We start from the raw sequence: 18,482 nt of genomic DNA, 5'->3' as shown, positions 1-18,482 counted from the left end.
AGATTTATAGGTTGCATGAGTATGAAGTTGCACTTGCACCCGGTGGGAAAATGTCCTCTGCATTTGACTCTAACTATGTAGGAGCAGTGGTAGCAGTGTCAGCCTGGGGGCTTGGTCAAGATCAATGACAGGAGTAGCAGACAGGTAATATCCATAGCATGCTTGTTGTTTTAGAGGAGTAAGGGTACACTGTTGGTCTCTCACCTGATGCGCTGTCATCAGCACAAATGATCTGTTCCTAAACATCAAAATCTACCATCCCCCTGATTGTTTTTTACAACTGGAGTACTGGTTAACTCTTTCGAAAGCCTTCATTCAGAGCTGTGAAGAACCTTTAACCTGATATCCCAGACATCAAAGTGGGCCACTAACTGGCCAGATGAAGCTATGCTAGGCTGCTGTATTCTGAAGAGCTAAAGTAGCAGCTTCTGAGAGGGATGCTAACCTGGATGTGTTCATCTCCTATTTTAATATCAGCCCCCAACTTGGAGCTCTGACAGCCTCCAGCTTGTTGTTCCTGTTTCTGCTTCAGTCAACAGGGAACTCCAACCTGCAGTAGAATCTTCAACAACAATGGAATAGAAAAGTGAGGAAGAAAAACTAGAATAAACTTACAAAGCTGAGAAATGTTCATGAAGAAGAAAGGCACACGTTATGATTGAGGCCAGAAACTAAAACTCCACACCAAATGTACTTTGACTTGTAGGATAATGAACATGAATGTGTTGAAACAGCAGATCAATGAATCCACTACCACACAACAAGATGATGACCCCCTACCACAAGATGGCGTCACAGATCCTGATGCTCTGAGCAGGAAACACCGGGCAAAACATAACAACAAAGCTCCTGTTGTTCCCTCCAGGAAAAACTGTGGCTCTGATGAGAAGAAGGATCCCAGCGTCCTCTGAGGATCCATGGCCGCACCATTGGGTAGAAGGACGATGGGGTCGGCACCAGGAGGAACCCTGGTGTCTCCGATGCAGGGAAGATGGAGCAGTGAAGAGGCCACATTGTGGCGTCCTAAAGAGGACATTTGGTGGAGCCTGAGACAGCAAACATCACGCCCCCTTCATCAGAAGAACCACAGCACCAGAAGAAAGAATCCTGGCAGTGACGACAGGGAGGATCAGGGTGACCTCCTCACCTCCACCTTTGAACCTTCAAATGAACTTTAAAAAGCTTTAGAGTGGAGAAGGATTTTAAAACCTTTCATTGTTTTTTCCTTTCATTCTCATTTGTGCGATTGTCTGATTTATTAGAAATAAACACTGTCTGCTGGGTTTACATTGACTGTGATTCTCTTTTTGCATGCAAGTTGAAAGTTCTGCCAATAAAAACCACGAGTATTTGAAGACCAAAGGAAGAACCCCCAAAGTCAGGACCCTGAGATCAAAGTGAGCGCTCTGATCTCAGAGGTCTGGGATATTTCCCATCCCATGGCCCTTCAAAAAAGAGCCCTGTGTCTCTGTCTCAAAGTTTTCAACCGTATTTGTTTGTTAAATTAAAACCAGATGACCACTGTGGTCCTTTTTACACGGTAAGTAAGGCACAGATGCCCTGGTGGACCTGTTGGCACCCTGGACTTTGAATCCAGTGACCTGAGTCCAAGTCTCCGTTCCAGCAGGTTTCCTGCAGCCTTCAGCAGAGCTGTCATGTTTCTCTGTAGAGAACTAAGTGATGCTCTCAGCAGGTTGAGGGCACCACCAACAAGTGAGGTATGAACCTCTGACTTCCTTCTTGTCAAACAGGAAACTCCTAATACGTCATTTGAGTAAAGTACCTCATATTCCTGACATCCAAGTAGTAGTGAAGTGGAGGAAGAAGGGAGGAGATCTCCAACAGGATCCTTCTTTCCTCTGTCCTCCTTGATCTCATGGATCACCACAGTCAAGGGGAGACCCAAGCTCCCGGATGGATCTGGCACTCAGGAACTGCTGAGTTTTCCAGTGGACTTTGTTCCATCCATGGTTCAGGAACAGGACTCCTCCTGGTTAACCTGGTATCTTTCCACCCAACTGTGGGTTCTTGGAGAATTTTTCATGTCATGTCAAGAAATCAGGCTGGTGGGTTTTTCAATGAGAGAAATTCTGGTAACTTAATTAAGTGGCATGTTTGTTGAAGCAGTAATTAACTGATAAATTAAGGAAGGCCTGGCCAGTCTTTGCTCCCAGGTCATACGATGGAGTTAGAAAGTCCTGAATAAATCTGGAGTTCCATGATTTCCTTGTGGTTCATGATCCTTTTGCCAATGTAGTCTGGAACAAGAGCAAGATGAACCTCCAAATATCAACAGGTTGATTGCAGGTGATGTCAAGTGGTATTTTGAGGAACCACCTCTTCGTGTTTGGTTCCAGGGTGGAATGGTGATCCCTGTGGACTCTGGATCCAGTGATCCCAGTTCAAGTCTCAGAAGGACCTTCCTGTCTGGAATGTGTCCCATGGAACAAACTGATCAAGAGATGCAATGTGGTTCTAATGTTCTGGTTCATTTCTTGTCCTTTAGAAAAATGAAAATCATTTCTCACTGCCATGAACTCAGACTGTGTGTTTAATATTAACAATAAATGCAACAACTAAGGAGCCAGTAGCTCCTGTGGAAAAAAATTCTACTTTGTCAGTGAATTAATTCAGTCTGCATCTAAGTGTCTGTCAGGATGGCCGAGCGGTCTAAGGCGCTGCGTTCAGGTCGCAGTCGCTCCTGGAGGCGTGGGTTCGAATCTGACAAAGGACATTTTCTCCACATTCCTATGCATCCACAGTGGTAAATTCCAAACCCAGTTGAAGCTGCTCTCCACTGATGGGAGTGAGTGGTTGAACTGGCAGCAGAGGAGGCAAAGGAGCTTCCCTGTGACGTCCCAACATCTCCTGGTTTCCTCCAACATGGAGCAGCCACCAAACTCTAACTTCAATGTTGGATCAAAGTCTGCTGAAGGAATGTGTTTTCTTTCAATTCACATTTTGTCCATTAACTTCATAATCAGAGTCACCATCTCATCACATGACTAAAGTCTGGGTTCTGTATTGGTGGTAAAATATCCTTCCATGCCCCTCACTAGTTTGCACACAGAAAAGCATATTTTACTGGTTTCAGATCTCTTAGCTTGTTCTCTCTCTTAAAGCAGCTGAGGCAGCTTTCATTGTGTGATTGATTTTAAAATATAAAGATGGAACAGAACCATTGGAATCAGATGTCAGGACATTTGAAGGAATGTCAATCTCCTGTTGAAATGTTGCAGTGTGCAGCTGAGGCTCTCTGGCAGTGGCACCAGGAGCCACAATGGCAGAACCTGGACCCTCCTGGAGGAGAACCACAGGTGAGGGCCTTCTTGGCTCCAGATTGATGGAAATCAAGTGTCTGAGGCTGTTAGCAGCCATGAAGTTGATCTGGTTGGCACTGGTATTTGTTCTTGCTGCAGCTCAGGAGTGATTCAGGAGAAGAGTTTCAGAACAGCCAAGGTTGGGGACTGGAATTTTAAAATTTCCCCTGGAACCAAACAACCTTGGAGGGTAAAAGCTCCAATCATAGCCACTCAGATGCAGCAGCAGAAGAAGCTGTCATCCACTCTGACAGTCAGAGCATCAAGTCAAGGAAACATCACCATCTTGTAGTTCCAAACCTCCACCTGTCAGATTCAGCTACTTCTTATTGTGGGACTTTAAACTTGAACACAATGGAATTTGGACAAGGAGTTTTCCTTCCAGTCCAAACATCATCGTCCAGCCTCCAACCAGAGGTCCATCAGTTATCATGGAGCCACAGGTGGAGTCTGGATTCTTTTCTAGAATGAGACGGCAATGACAGTCCTGCCAAGTGACATCACTGACATGACTGGATGACTTCAGTCACGTGACTGGATGACTTCAGTCACATGACTGGATGACAGCGTAGATGCCAATGTAGAGGTTGGGGAAATCGTCTCTGAGAATCCAGCTTGAACCCACAGCCTCCTTGTTTTCAAAAAACCCAAACAGCGACCATCAGTCTCCCTCCAATCCTGTACTTGGGTAAACAACAAAAACAGAGTAAAAGTCTCTGGCAACATATTTGTTTCCTGTAGGGTTTCTTCATGTATGTGTGGTGTACCTGCTTTCCCAGAGGACTGCCATCTTTGTTCTGTGGGCTGACATGTTTTAGTGTCAGCACAGGTCATAGCGCTGAGACTGAACTCTCATTCTCCTCCAAGTATTATTTCCACCTCACACTCCTGCATATATTCAAGTGAACAGGGAACACAAATTTATGCTCAACTTCTCCTGTGTGTTCATCCACAGTCACTCAGCAACAACCAAACCAAACAAAAGAGGGTTTGCTAGCATGGCGATCAGCTGTAGTTCACCATCTTATCCAGGTCACATGACTCAGGAGTAGCGTGGCCGTCTGGCAACCAAAGGGTGGCTGGTTTGATCCTCACTTTCTCCAGTGACCATGTCAAAGTGTCCTTGAGTAAGAGACTGAACCCCTAAATACTTCTGATGAGTAGGTTGGCTCCTTGCATGGCAGCCTTCAGCATCAGTGTGTGAGTGTGTGTGAATGAGAGGACATTGTTCAGCTCCTTGAGTGCTGCTGAGGTAGAAAGGCTCTGTACAAACTGAGTCCTTTTACCATTTCTTTCCTGCTTCTAGCAGCGCTGTCGTCACTTCCTGTGACCGTGGAGGGAAGGGGTCCCCCTTCAGAATAAGTTTGATATCATTGTTACTTCCTCTTCAACATGGCTTTAGCAGACCAACTCAGAGAGCAGCACAGTGAGGTAGTGTGGCTGAGCGGTCTAAGGTGCTGGATTAAGGATCCAGTCTCTGAGGAGGCGTGGGTTCAAATCCCACCACTGCCATCATGTCCCAGGTCACTGGAGAGGTGTGGCAGGTCTCTTACTGCCTCTCCTCTCTCTTCCACTGAGGTCTTCAAACCTGTGACCAAAAGAAGAACCCTCCTCTGAGTCCACAGACCTGAGCATCACTGCTCTGACTGCCAGGTTACCTCCTGGTTATCAGGGTGAAGTCAATGGTGAGGTAGTCAGTTGTTCCTTTGTTTTTTGACAGAGGCTTCATTGTGAATTAAATAATTTTAATTCTTTACTTGTAGTTTCATGCTGTTTCGATTGAAAAAGGCCAGTTCCTGGAGAAGATCTTCTAGGGGTCCAAGTTAAAGCGGTGCCCCAGCTGGCACCAGGCGCTGACCCAGGTCCTGCATGGGAGATACTGTCAGTTCTGTTCTGCCCTGCTCACAACCACAGGCTGGTGTTGAGGCCTGCAGCAACCAGGGCCCCAGTCACCAAGAGTATAAAGGCTGGTCATTGTGGCAGTGGGAGGAGCCAAAATGAAGACAGACCAATGTGAGCAGGACGTTCCTGGAGAAGTCAGAAGAACTTGACCATGTTTCCTACAGTACCCAGGAGGCCTGGTAGTTGTTGAAGGAAGCTCCAAAAGCAAAGAGCAGACAGCAGGATATCAAAAGAAAAGATCCAGACACTAAAACTACAAGTAGAAACAAGAAGAAATACTCAAAGCTTTGGAAAGATACTACAAGGTTGGATATACATTATTATATACACTACTATTCTCATTGACTCCTAAAGAGGGACAGGAAACATTAGAATGTGGATCAGATCAGCTGATTTCAGTGTTGAGTCCATCCCTCCATCCACTTTCTGTTCTTATCCTTTAAGGGTCATGGAGGGGGGGGGGGTGATCCCAGGTGACATTGGGCAAGAGGCAGGGTCAGCAGATCTCCAGTCTCTGAGGAGGCGTGGGTTCAGGGTGAACCCTGGACAGGTCAGAATTCCTGATGATGTCATCAGGGCTTTGACAGTAGCTAGAATTCTGTCTTTGATCTCAGGAGGACATGAAAGAAACCCAATTGAGGAAAGTAGAGGAGAACATTCAGCTTCATTAGAAACACTTGAACTGTTGAACAGTAGAATTTGTTTGAAACAGTTTACAACACTGAGTGACAGGATTGAAGAGGGAAGATTTTTCTAATTTAAATTTAATTCTAACCCAAAAGTCAAGTCAAGTCAATTTAATTTATATAGAACCAAATCACAACAGAAGTTATCTCATGACACTTTACAAGTTTATCTAATGAGACAGGTACCCTGGAAGGTATCACCTTGGCCCCCAGCACCACCGTCAGGAACCTAGGAGTTCTCTTTGATCAGGATCTGTCCTTTCATGCCCACATTCAGCAAATTTCTAGGACTGCTTTCTTTCATTTGTGAAACATTGCTGAGATCAGACACATCCTGTCTCAAAAAGATGCAGAAAAACTAGTCCATGCCTTTGTCACTTCCAGGCTGGATTACTGCAATTCCCTCCTATCAGGCTGCACCAGGAGGTCCCTAAAGACTCTCCAGCTGGTCCAGAACACTGCTGCCTGACTAGAACTAGTAGAAGAGACCATGTCTGTCCTGTACTGGCTTCTCTGCATGGCTCCCTATCAAATTTAGAAGAGAATTCTAAATTCTCCTTCTACCATCAAAGTCCTCAACAGTCAGGCTCCTTCCTACCTGACAGAGCTCCTAGTCCCCTATTATCCAGCTAGAACCCTTCGCTCCCAGGATGCAGGGTTACTGGTGGTTCCTAGAGTTCTAAAAGTAGACTGGGAGCCAGAGCCTTCAGCTATCAGGCTCCCCTCCTGTGGAGCCGTCTCCCAGTTTCAGTCCAGGATGCAGACACCCTCTTGACCTATAAGAGCAGACGAAAGACCTTCCCTTTTGATCAGGCTTATAGTTGGGCTGCTTGGGCTGGCCCTTAGATATGCTGCTATAGGCTTAGGCTGCTGGGGGATCTCCCATGGTGCACTGGGCTTCTCTCTCCTCCTCTCTGTCCTCCTATATGTGTCATACATAAATCATACTCATAACCCTGCCTGGCCTCTTTTCATGGCACCAAACCAGCAGGTGGCCGCCCTGACCAGAGGTCTGCTGACACTTCAGTCCACATCAACACCTGTCAAGTGTCTCATGTGGCTGGATTTTCTGATTTAATCTGCCATGTGAACGTTGAACCATGGATGAAACTGAAGCAGCAAACACTGCAAAGGAACAAAAGACAATACTGAAGATGTACAAGTACACTGAAGTGCCTGTACTTTACTTGAGGAAGAAGGTTGAATCGATGCCTGCACTGTAAAAAAAAAATGGTAAAAAGTCTGGCAGCAGAGATTCCAGACGGTACCGTAAAATTACAGTAATGAACTGTTCCTCAAAATTACATGGAAGAAACTGTAGAAATACACAGCAGCTTTCACAGTCCAAACTGATGAAATTACAGTCCATTTAGTGTTGATAAATGTGCATTCAACTGCAGGAAAACAGGCCCATCATGGAAAAACACACGAAGAACAAGGACCTTTCAGGTTCTTCTCTAAGTTCAGGGCTCTTACTGGTTCATTTATGAAACAAACCAGTCTATGAGCAGGAATTTCCCATTAAAAAAGTTCATTTGACAGTGGAAAAGCAAGCATAGTCCATCAAAATAGCCCAGTTTAAGGTCAATCGCTGTCAATTGAAGCTATTTAGTTGTTTATGAAACTGAGCCAACTTTCTACAGTGATTTCCTGTTAGATTCTGGTTTCTCCAAGTATAAAAACTACAACAATGTATAAACACAGAATCTGTACTTTGAACAATAGAGAATTTCTGCATATTGACAGTATCAGTCCATCACTTTAGAGGATTGGAATGGTAAAAAAATCATTGGACATTGGAAAACTCAGCATCGTACATCAAAATCCATGAACAACAGCTCCATTTAAACAGAAGCTCTGTAATTGTAGTGTGTTAAAGTGAAGTTCTGGAATGTTTCATTTCATCTACAGGGATTTCCCATTAAAGTACAGGTTTTACTACGTTCAATGTTCAAACATGAACCTTCAATGAAACACAAAGGTCTGTAAATGTGTGGCATTGAACAGTCATTTCAGTGAATTGTGAACAAATATTTCTTGTTAAAAATGTTCACTTTACAGTGGAAAAACCAGCAGAGTGTCAGAACATGAAGTGACGCCACATTCAAGGCAACCTGGCAAAGTAGGAATGCAGCCATTATTTTATACAACTGTCCGATGAAGTGTTTGACTGTCAAAATAGTGGTTTTGATGTGGAGAAAAGGAACTGATGTAGAAATACTTGAAGGAAAGGCTCAGTATTTGAACTCTGGGCCCAAGCGTCATGTTGTCAGTGACTTTCTCCATGATGAGAAACCACAGCTTTGCTCGGTCCCTGCTACGCCTGTCCAGCAACACCAGGAAGGCCTAAAACTCTCCTCCAAGGGCAGAAGGTCTTTGAAAACTACGACAAAGGTTTTCTCAATCACGACACTCAGGGCTACCACACCAGTGTCAGTGTGTTCTCTTGGAAAGCCAAGCTTTCTGTCAACAGTTGTGTGCTTCTGGAGAGGAACAGAGACACCAACACTACCTTCTTAGCTGCTATTTGGTCCACAGGAACCTGAAGAATCCAGAAATAACTGACAACAAAAAGGTTGCTTTTGTTTTGAAGTCTTTTCCGAGCTGACCTCCAGGCATCAGTGTGGTTCCACTGAGCGTTGCATCTACAACAACATTCATCAGAGGTTTCAGAGACGGTCATGTGGCCATGCATACGCCCTCCTCCTCCCGTGGGACTGGACGGGCGGAGCAGGGAGCCAGCAAAATTCTAGTTCCTGCTAACAGCGATCGTGACAAAGACCACGTCATTGTCCAAACACCAAACTGTTCCTTTAATGAGAGGCTACATTCAAAGATACATTTCTTCATAGGAACACAATCAGACATTTTAAAAAGGAATGAACCCGTTTTTCAAAATAAAGGTTTAAAGATGTTCAAATGTTGAGTTACTGCAAAAATACCCAAAGTACTTCATACTGACTACTAATCTCCACCTTCATTTCTGAAATGTTGAGATGCTCCAGAACTCAAACACATCACAAGTTGCTTTGAAAGCAAATCTTTTCCCATTCCCAGTGTTGAGCTGCCATCTAAGGGTTTCCATGAGCGATCAGTGGCATTAAAGTACAAGTGTAGGATTTTTAGCAGGTACCATGAATTTCTAACACAGAGAGAACCAGGTCATAACTTCCACCAGAGATTCATCAGGATTTGTTGTTTATTCTGCAGTATAATTTCATTTTAGTAACTCATAGGGGTGCCACGATACACTAATTTCACGGTACGGTACGATACACGATATGGAGGTCACGATAACGATACGATACGATATTAAAGAAATGTTTTTTTAAGGTAATTTTTTGGAATATATTTTATTTAAAAGATACAAAATATTAAACAAAAGTGCTTTTGCCATATTTTTCAATTTAGTTACACTTTATGTAACAGGCAAGCCTGGCCAACCATTATGAATAAACTTGACACAAGTAGTTCACAAACTTAACTAAAAGCATGCATCATCAGTTTCTTCTTTCCTTAAAAGTAAAATTATTTTGCTACAAACTCAGCTGAATAGTGTGTCTTCCAGAAATTGAACAAGTACAACAAAAAATAAATTAACTGTTACTATGAAACGTCCAAAACTCAAAATGCCAACATATCAATTAGCAGTAGGCTGATCAATGATCAATGATCACTTATTATCAGTAGGCTTTGTTAAAGCTCATCACAGAGCTAAGGGTATCAAGCCACATGCCCCAGCCTCGTCAGGAGGGAGGACCACATTCTTCTTGAGGAATACTAGCATGTCCACATTTTCTGGCAGCAGTTGGGATCTTTGGGCAGTAACGATGTCCCCTGCAGTAGAAAATACACGTTCACTTGGAACTGAGGTAGCAGGGATGGAAAGATAAGCTTTCGCAAGACGAGACAGCAAAGGACACTGAAATCAGCTCTCTTTCCACCACTTCAAGGGGCAACTGGTGAGTGGGATGGATGCCTCTCTTCTGTACATGCCAATCTCTCTCTCTACTCCCTCTCTGAACAGTTCTTCTGGCACAGCAGAAATTGAGTCCCCAAGTAGATCTTCAAGTGCTGTCTTCTTGGAAGCAGGCTCTTCCAGTTGCAGCCCAGCCCCCTGTCCTTCATCTGGCGGATCTTCACCGGCTGCTCCCCTGGCATTAGTCTCCTCATCTGTGGTCTAAGAGTAGAAAGACTGGCATCAGTGCATGATCCTTCCTTTAGACAAGCAACAAAGCCCCCCTCCTCAACACACATTTACTCTGAAACTGTCTCGAAACACACACACACACACACACACACACACAACACACACACACACAACACACACACACGATTAACCAACAAAGGAATTGTGGAAGATGAAAAGAAGAAAGACATGGGCCTACCAGATTTACTGTTTCCTGGATCCTGAGGAAGACAGCCTCACGCTGGTCGTGGTTTAGCTGAGGTAGACCCCGAAACCTGGGGTCCAGCGCTGTGCACTCCAGCAGACGGTCATACACACCCCCCTGTATCTTTCTGAGATATTGTTGAGGATTTCTCTCTTTGTTTCAGCTATGGCAGGGGAATCATCTGGGTGTGGCGCCATGCTCTGTTAGAAAAACAATAAATAACAATTTGCTTTAGTTGTAGCACTTACAATATGAACACAAAGCATTGAAACAGACAAAGCAAAAATAAGAACAGGGAAAACAGGTAAAGAACAATATAAAAAGCAGTGGTAGTATTAATTTAAATTAGGCCTACCTGTTCGATCATGCTTTTGAGTGGCACAATAAGAGACACGGTGGGAGCCTTCTCGTCACACATGACCACAGTAGCAGTTTTGAGGGGTTTGAGGAGTTTCACCAGGTCTTCGGCAAGTGAGAAGTCTCTTCTGTCCAGGGTATTGACGTCCCGGGCGTTGCGTTTGATCTCAGGGCTGGTGAGAGTTGCTCCGATGGCGGCTTGCTGCTCCAGATATCTTTCCAATATGTCCAGGCTGGAGTTCCACCGAGTTGGTACATCCGTGATCAGCTTGCGCGATGGCAGCTGTAACTGCTTCTGTTTGGACTCCAACACGGCCTCAGCAGGGGGACTCTTGTGGAAAAAAGTACTCACGCGCCTCACTCTCCCGAGTAAACGGCTGATGGGCCCAACACGAAGGCCAGCCTGAGATGCCAGATTGGCGCTATGTGCAAAGCACTTGATGTGTAGCTCGAAGCCCGCCTCGCGCACAGCCACATCCATGTTGCTAGCGTTGTCAGTGACGATTGCGATCACATGGTTTGCCCTCTGAAGTTCCCATTCAGCAAGGGCTTTCCACAGGACGTCTGCAATGTTGACGCCGATCAGTAAATACGTACGTTTATTATTTAAATCTCTCAAGGAAAAAGTAACAAAGTGCTTCACAAAGCAATTTTCACAAAACAAGAATAATCTGCATTACCCAGCAGTACTGCATCAGACCTACCTGTGTGGGACTCGGAGATGGGACGCGTTTGGAGCACAACATTTTCCATTTCCCAGTCGTTGTTGATATTGTGTGCTGTGATTGTGATGTAGCTCTTTGTGCTTCTTGAAGTCCAGCCGTCCGCTGTAATCGCGATGCTTTCTGTCTCTTGAAGGGACTGTTTGACTCTGGCCTTCCTCTCTTCATAGATTTTAGGGACTACTTTAGTGCTAAAATGCGTACGTGATGGGACAGTGTATTTCAGGTCCATCCTCCTGAGGAAACGCCTGACCGACGGATCTTCCACAATAGAAAATGGTCTCTTACCATATGCGATCATGTAGCCAATATCCCGTGTAATTGCCATCGCTCTTGGACTTGATGGTGGAAGTTGAGGGGCAAATCTGGTTGTCAGCGTCGTCTGGCCTTTGGGGAGTGATGCTCTGTTTGCAGTAGCAGGCGCTAATTTAATTTCTCTGTGGTGGAGCTGCATATGACTGCATGTTGGACGTGTTAGAAAGGGTGTACGGCAAATCGTCTTGCAAAGTTTGCAGATCGTTGCTGTTTTGTCTGCAACTCGTTCTCCATTTTTCTTCTCAACTGGGAAACCGAAATGGTGCCATACAAGGGATTTAAAAGAAATGGGGGCATCTTCAATTTCAATGTTGTCTGAATTAGTGTCCATCTTCCATGTGCTCGCTCCGAAATGTCAACAAATTAACAGGAAGGGAGGGGTGACTGACGCGGGTCAGAGTGCAGACCACTACATAGTTCAGAGCGCCATCTTGTGTTGAAAATAAATGACTACAGTCAAGAAGAGAAGAATGGCTTTTTCAGAGATTGAAATGTGCCCTTGATTGTATGACTAGAAAAATGACCTATCAGTTATCGCAAAACAGTTTTACAGCTCTAGCACGACCTATCGTGGCACTCCTAGTAGAGAACATCCACTCCAAATAGTCAAACACAAGGGTGGTGATCAAGTAGAGCCTCTACATGGAAACAAAAGCACTGACGACTTTAAAAGAGGACAGAAAGTTTATTAAAAGACAAGTTTATAAAGACAGTTAAAGGTGTGTAGACGGCTGTTTACACTTTAATTCAGCTGTAGAAGAAGAAGACCTTCACTGTGAAAACTCATCCTGTGTTACAGCCGCCCCTCCAGGACGGTCAGGGACCAACTTCAGTCCTGGTCCTGATACACCAGAAATCCAACCAATCCCTCACATAGGAACCATGTATTTGTTAAAGCAGCACTCGCTGTGTCTGTGTAGGAGCCAGTACTGAGCGTATACTGCATGTGTACTACTACTAAAGGTACTTCACTGGAGGCTCCAGCTGATATCCCATATGTCTCCATCAGCTGGATGACATCACTGATATCAGAGACTCCGCCCACTCATTTATTTTCACACATCTCAAAGACAATTCAGTGTTTGATCAGGATCAATACATCAATATAAAGATCAGTACTTGGTACCAAGTGGATCTTTGATGGTGACCTCAGAGAAATCAGATCAGCCCTCACACCCTCCTGTCCAATGGTGGGTCCATGATTTCAGCTTCATCCTGTCTCTTTCCTGCTGTGTTTTCTCCTCTCTTTGTCTCTGTTCCTGCAGTCACACTGGATAGTTCCTGTGTGAAGGGGACCAACAAAGTGGTGGTGGACGCGTTGTCCAGAGTTCCTTCAGTGTGGAAATTGATAGTTAACTGTTTTCCTCTCTCTGGTTCTCCTCTTGTCTTTTCCTAGCCTCCTACATCATTGCTTTCTGGGTGCACCGGTCAATGCGGTATCTTGGGACAAGAGATGCTGGACCACCGGAGCAGCCACTGGTTCACCTCCTGATAGGTTTACCTCATCTGTACAGAACAATGGGTGATGTACATGGTTTGAGGGGGTTTGGTTCATTATCATTTTGGCTTTTAAAAAAAATGCATTTCAGGTACTTTCAGGTGCCGTGACTTGCTTCCGGACCTCTTTCTTGACGGTGTGTGTGTGTGTGTGTGTGTGTGTGTGTGTGTGTGTGTGGGGGGGGGGTATAAAGGTCCCGTGGCTGGTGCCTTTCATGCTGTTCCTTGTGTTGCAGCAGGTATCTGGAGGGTGGGGGCCGTTCGTTCCTCCTAGTTGAAGCTCCTGGGCCCGGTGCTCTCTACATACAGAACCCGCCTTGCTGGCCGGGAGCCTCTCTTCCTCCTCATCCATTGTGACTTCGACTTTCAGCAGACACATCTCTTCTTTCCACCTCCCTTACACACATGCACACATGAACCCACACCACCAACTGGACTGATGTTCACATCACATTGTTGTCTGAGTTCAATTTTGGTTCATCGTAGTGTTTTTTTCATGAAATAAATTTATTTTTTGGCCGTCAACCTGCGTCTCCCACTCTTGTCACGCTTCAAAGCCACGTCTTGCAAAGTTGGTTTCTTCCCAGTGTGCGTTCTCATGTGTCTTTTCAGATGTCCCTTTTCTGAGAATCTTTTACCACAAACTGAGCAGGGGAATGGTTTCTCCCCAGTATGAGTTCTCGTGTGTTTTCAGATCTCCCTGAACTGAGAATCTTTTGCCACAAAGTGAGCAGGGATATGGTTTCTCCCCAGTGTGAGTTCTCATGTGTCTTTACAGATGCCACTTTTCTGAAAATCTTGTGCCACAAACGGAGCAGGGGAATGGTTTCTCCCCAGTGTGTGTTCTCATGTGTCTATTCAGATATCCCTTTTCTGAAAACCTTCTGCCACAAACTGAGCAGGGAAATGGTTTCTCCCCAGTGTGTGTTCTCATGTGTGTTTTCAGATCTCCCTTAACTGAGAATCTTTTGCAACAAACTGAACAGGGATATGGTTTCTCCCCAGTGTGTGTTCTCATGTGTCTTTTCAGATGCCCCCTTTCTGAAAATCTTGTGCCACAAACTGAGCAGGGATATGGTTTATCCCCTGTGTGCATTCTCATGTGTGATTCTAGATGTTCCTTAACTGAGAATCTTGTGCCACAAACTGAGCATGGGAATGGTTTCTCCCCAGTGTGCGTTCTCATGTGTCTTTTCAGATGCCCCTTTTCTGAAAATCTTGTGCCACAAACTGAGCAGGAGAATGGTTTCTCCCCTGTGTGTGTTCTCATATGTCTTTTCAGATATCCCTTTTCTGAAAACCTTCCTCCACAAACTGAGCATGGGAACGGTTTCTCCCCAGTGTGTGTTCTCATGTGTTTATCCAAACTCCTTCTGTTTCTAAAACCTTTACTGCATGTTGAGCACCTAAAGGGACGCTCATCCTCACTGAATTCTGTCTGAGATTCAGAAGGACCAAAGGTCACGTTCCTGATGATCTCTGATTCTCTTTCAGTCTTTAGTTTTTGTTCTTTTGAACTGCAATGAGTCACTTCCTGTCCTGGGCTCAAATTCTGAAGCAAATTCCTCCTTGAGCCAAAGGGTTCCTTGTGCTTAGAGGTGGCCGTGTTATCAGGTCTGACCCAATCATCCTTACTGACTTCAGTCTCAGCTTCAGAAGAGTCTGACATCTGGTCGTCAGTCTGGGGTTGTACAAGTGGATCTGGATCTACCTTGCTGGCTGGTTCTGGTTCTGGTCCTCCACACTCTTCTCCATCAGCTTCTGTTTTCAGAGGATGAATTGGGCTGCTGCTCAGAGACTCTTCTTTCAAGTTCTCCTCAGTTAGACTCTGATGAAGCTGTGGGAACTGAGGTTTCTCTTCGTCCCCTTCACTCTTCACAGGGAACAGAGTGAAGGGGAACGTGGTGATATCAGCCTCCTCCTGTCCTTGAAGCTGCCCTCCCTCCTCATTGGTCCAGAGCTCCTCCCTCTCCTCTTTAATGTGGGGGGGCTCTGGGTCCTGCAGCTCAGGGGGAACCTCTTCTTTAATCACCAGCAGCTGCTCCACATCTGCAGGACACAAACAGCAACATCAGAAATCTCTTCATTTGACTCTGAAACAGCGGAGCAACAGACAGAAACAGAACTCAACTCAATGAAAAGAGACGTCCTGCTACTGAGGACCAGTCAGCAAACTGGGAATAGAAACGCTGGCTTCAGATGCTTGGATCAACGTTGTGTCACCCAGGTCAAAGGTCAAAGGTCCCCTCTGCTGAATGGTTTTGTCCATTCATGATCACATCTGCTAGTCAGAATGTTCATTTCTAGAATGAGACCCTGTAGGAGAATGAGAGTTCAGTCACTAGAACCAGAGGGAACCTGTACCGATGCTAAACATGTCAGCCCACCTACACTCACAGCCAGGGAGGTGCTGGCCACTGGGAGAAGTGGAATGATTCCCTAATGGCCGGTCCAGCCCAGGCCAACCGGGCAGTGGAGAAAAAAAGGTTGTTTTTAATGGGCTGATATAATTTCCAGTGTACAGGATCATCTTTTAACAAGGTAGCACCGTAGCAGCCTACAGAAGAACGACACAAGGACACCAACATGCACAGCATGCTGGGCCAGCCTGTCACACACGACTCAGTTAGCAGGAGTTAGCAACACAGTGTGAATGTCCCCTCAGCTTGGTCTTGTCTTGGTTCAGTTCAGTGGTAACATGCTTCTGATGCCTGTCAATGGGAGTGTTCTTAACATTGACCATTGACAGTGACTCACACCTCAAGTCTCCTAAAATGCTCTCGCTGGCGCGCGGCTGAGGGCCTCAGTAGTTGAACTTCCTGGACTGAATTAGGGGCCCAGCAGGTCCCTGCACACCCACGTACAGTCAGCCAAGATCCAAGATAAGAACAATCTGGGAATGACCATCCCTTCCTGGTAGATCATCAAGCCAAACACACACACACACACACACACACACACACACACACACACACACACACACACACACACACACACACACACACGCACACACACAGCCTGTCTTCAGTATAAAGCTGTGTTCTGTCTCGTTGGAAGACATCTCTGACTGTGTTGTTAGCAGGGCTGCTGTGAATCAAGAGGTTCTCCATCGATCCCTGAGTCTCCATCACTGATTCCTCTCCTCCACCTCTTTCTGACACAACAATCCTGACAGTGACTGTCTGGGTTGGAGCTGAGCAAAGTTGGATCTGGTCTCTGGATCTGGACTGAAACTGCATTAAAATGATCAACAGAGCTTCACTGGTGTCTGCAGGAGTTCTACCTTTGTAGTTTGTCCCCTAAAGCTGCTGTAACTTTAGTGAATTCTGACGGGACTCATTTGCATATCATGTGACTTGCTGCAGGAGACAGAGAGACTGCTGACACGTGTGTGTGTGCTGACTGAGTCCCACCAACATTGTGCTGCCTGCTCTTTGACTTTGTCTCAGGGGTTTTTCCAGCTGGTCTGGACCACTTGGTCTGATGAAGCTCCAGCTAGAATTCCTGGACTTTGTTTCCTGAGCTACTAAAACCTCCCTTTATGTTGGGAACAATGCAGCAGGTCCCTGCGGGGACTCACCTGCTCTGTCCAGCCTGACTCGGGGCTTCAGCACAGCATCGAGCAGCAACCTCTGCCGGCGGTTCTCCCGCTCGTACTCCGCCACGGTTTCCTCCAGCAGAGCCACGATCTGCTCCGCGGCCGCCGCCAGCCGCTCGGTGAGCAGCGCTCTCAGCACCGGGACTCCAGCCGCTGAGTCTCCTTCTCCCAGCTGCAGCAGGAAGTCTTCAGCGGCGGCGAGGATCCGCTCCTGGACCGACACCCGCAGCAGCTGCGCGGCGCACATGTTGAGGTTCTACCGGCGCCACTCAGCCTTCAAGAGACAAAGACCGAGGCCGGGGGTTCACGGACTTCTCCTTCTTTCCTTGTTGTTTGAAAACCTCCCGCGTCTTCTTCTCGTTTTGTGAAGCGCGTATTGATGACGTATGTGGTGACGTCCGAAGCCTCTCCAGCCGGCAGTGACCACGTGACTGATTCAGGACCTGCTTCTCCGGCTTGGCGTGAGGTTCTAAATGTAAAGCAGTGAAACGCCGTGGTTTCCTCCCTCCTCGTCCAAAAGCGTTCGCTATTTGATCAAAGGAAGGAGAAACAAGTGACTCCATGTTGTGGAGGCTGAACTCAGAGTTGAGAGAACTTTCATTCTGATCTGAGAGCAGCAACAAAGCCACTGAGAAAAACTGAACCACTGTCAGAGTCGGCACAGCATCAGCAGTCAGGCTGTGTTCACACTGGGAGAAACCATCGGACAGAAACCTCCCTCAGTCACACTGAAGGAACCTGAACTGACTGCTGCAGCTGGGACACACACACACACACACACACACACACAGCAGGAAACATGAACAGAGAGATAAAAGCACAGGATGCAAAGGATGGAAAGACATTGATGAGGGACACCTGGATGCTTCTATTGGTGTTCTTCTTCTTCCTGGAGTGTTCAGATCCTGCAGTGAGGCCACTGATCGTCTCTGGGACGCATTGACAGGCAGAAATATTTTCCGGGCCACAAGGCCACTTCAGAACTTTCAACGAACATCAAGAGTCCTCAGATTTGACGACAGAGACACCGGAGCAAGAACTGACAAGCTTGCCCCCATTGGGGATGTCTGGGAAAGATGGGTGCAGCTCCTTGCACCAACATTCAACCCAGGGCCAGAGGTGAGAGTGGATGAACGTCTTGTCCCTTTCTGAGGAAAATGCCCCTTCCAGCAGTCCATGCCCAGTAACCAGGAAGGACGGCAGAGCAGAGTTTGTGTTCTGGCCTGTTCTGCTTTTCATTTAGTGTTTATATTAAAGTTCTGTTGCTGAAAAAAAGACTTTTATGCCAAACCCAAAGGTTCATTTTATCATTTTTTTAATTGAAATCGAGGGTTTACTGACTAAAAAAAGGTCCAGAGGCCCACAACAAAATATTCAAATCAATATTTCCATGGATAAGGAAGCCTAACAAGGAAACCAAGAGATGGAAACAACTTGGAGGATAGAAAATTGTTTTTAGTGAATTTTACAGCTGATTGAAGATGTGGGTCAAAACTGACCGTTACCATAGAGATGGGAACAGAAAACTCAAATGGAAGCTCAAAAGGGGACTTAGCTCCAATGGTAGAGTGCTAGCTTAGCATGTGAGAGGTAGAGGGATCCATGCCCTCATTCTCCAGATTACTTCAGCTTGTTCTGTTGATCAGAGGAGCTGCTGGGTGATGAATGCTGATGTTTGTCCACTGCTGTGA

General features: G+C 45.9%; 1 protein-coding gene across 1 annotated transcript; it reads right to left on the bottom strand.

Annotated features, from left to right (window-relative positions):
• Window positions 1–9,916: 9,916 nt before the first annotated feature.
• LOC147271272 (E3 SUMO-protein ligase ZBED1-like) lies at window positions 9,917–11,709 on the bottom strand. Its single transcript, XM_086205822.1, has 3 exons — window positions 11,364–11,709; window positions 10,658–11,223; window positions 9,917–10,081 (listed from the first exon to the last, which is right to left on the bottom strand). Exons 1-3 carry the CDS (start codon window positions 11,707–11,709, stop codon window positions 9,917–9,919), a joined length of 1,077 nt encoding a protein of 358 aa, XP_086061948.1.
• Between the last annotated feature and the right edge of the window lie 6,773 nt (window positions 11,710–18,482).

Source organism: Aulostomus chinensis, chromosome 1 (genome assembly GCF_037954235.1).
Source record: "Aulostomus chinensis isolate RoL2024-O1b breed Wild chromosome 1, RoL_Achi_v1.0, whole genome shotgun sequence".
Lineage (NCBI taxonomy): Eukaryota > Metazoa > Chordata > Actinopteri > Syngnathiformes > Aulostomidae > Aulostomus > Aulostomus chinensis.
Note: the sequence above shows the minus strand (reverse complement) of the source record. Positions and strands in the feature narration are given on the sequence as shown.

What these genes read in the sequence shown, in the direction of transcription:
- LOC147271272 (XM_086205822.1), bottom strand. Translation starts at nt 11,709, where the DNA reads ATGGCAATTACACGGGATATTGGCTACATGATCGCATATGGTAAGAGA. An exon ending in CATCTCCGAGTCCCACACAG is followed by an intron (nt 11,224 to 11,363) that starts GTAGGTCTGATG and finishes TCAACATTGCAG; the next exon opens with ACGTCCTGTGGAAAGCCCTT. An exon ending in TCAAAAGCATGATCGAACAG is followed by an intron (nt 10,082 to 10,657) that starts GTAGGCCTAATT and finishes CTTAGACCACAG; the next exon opens with ATGAGGAGACTAATGCCAGG.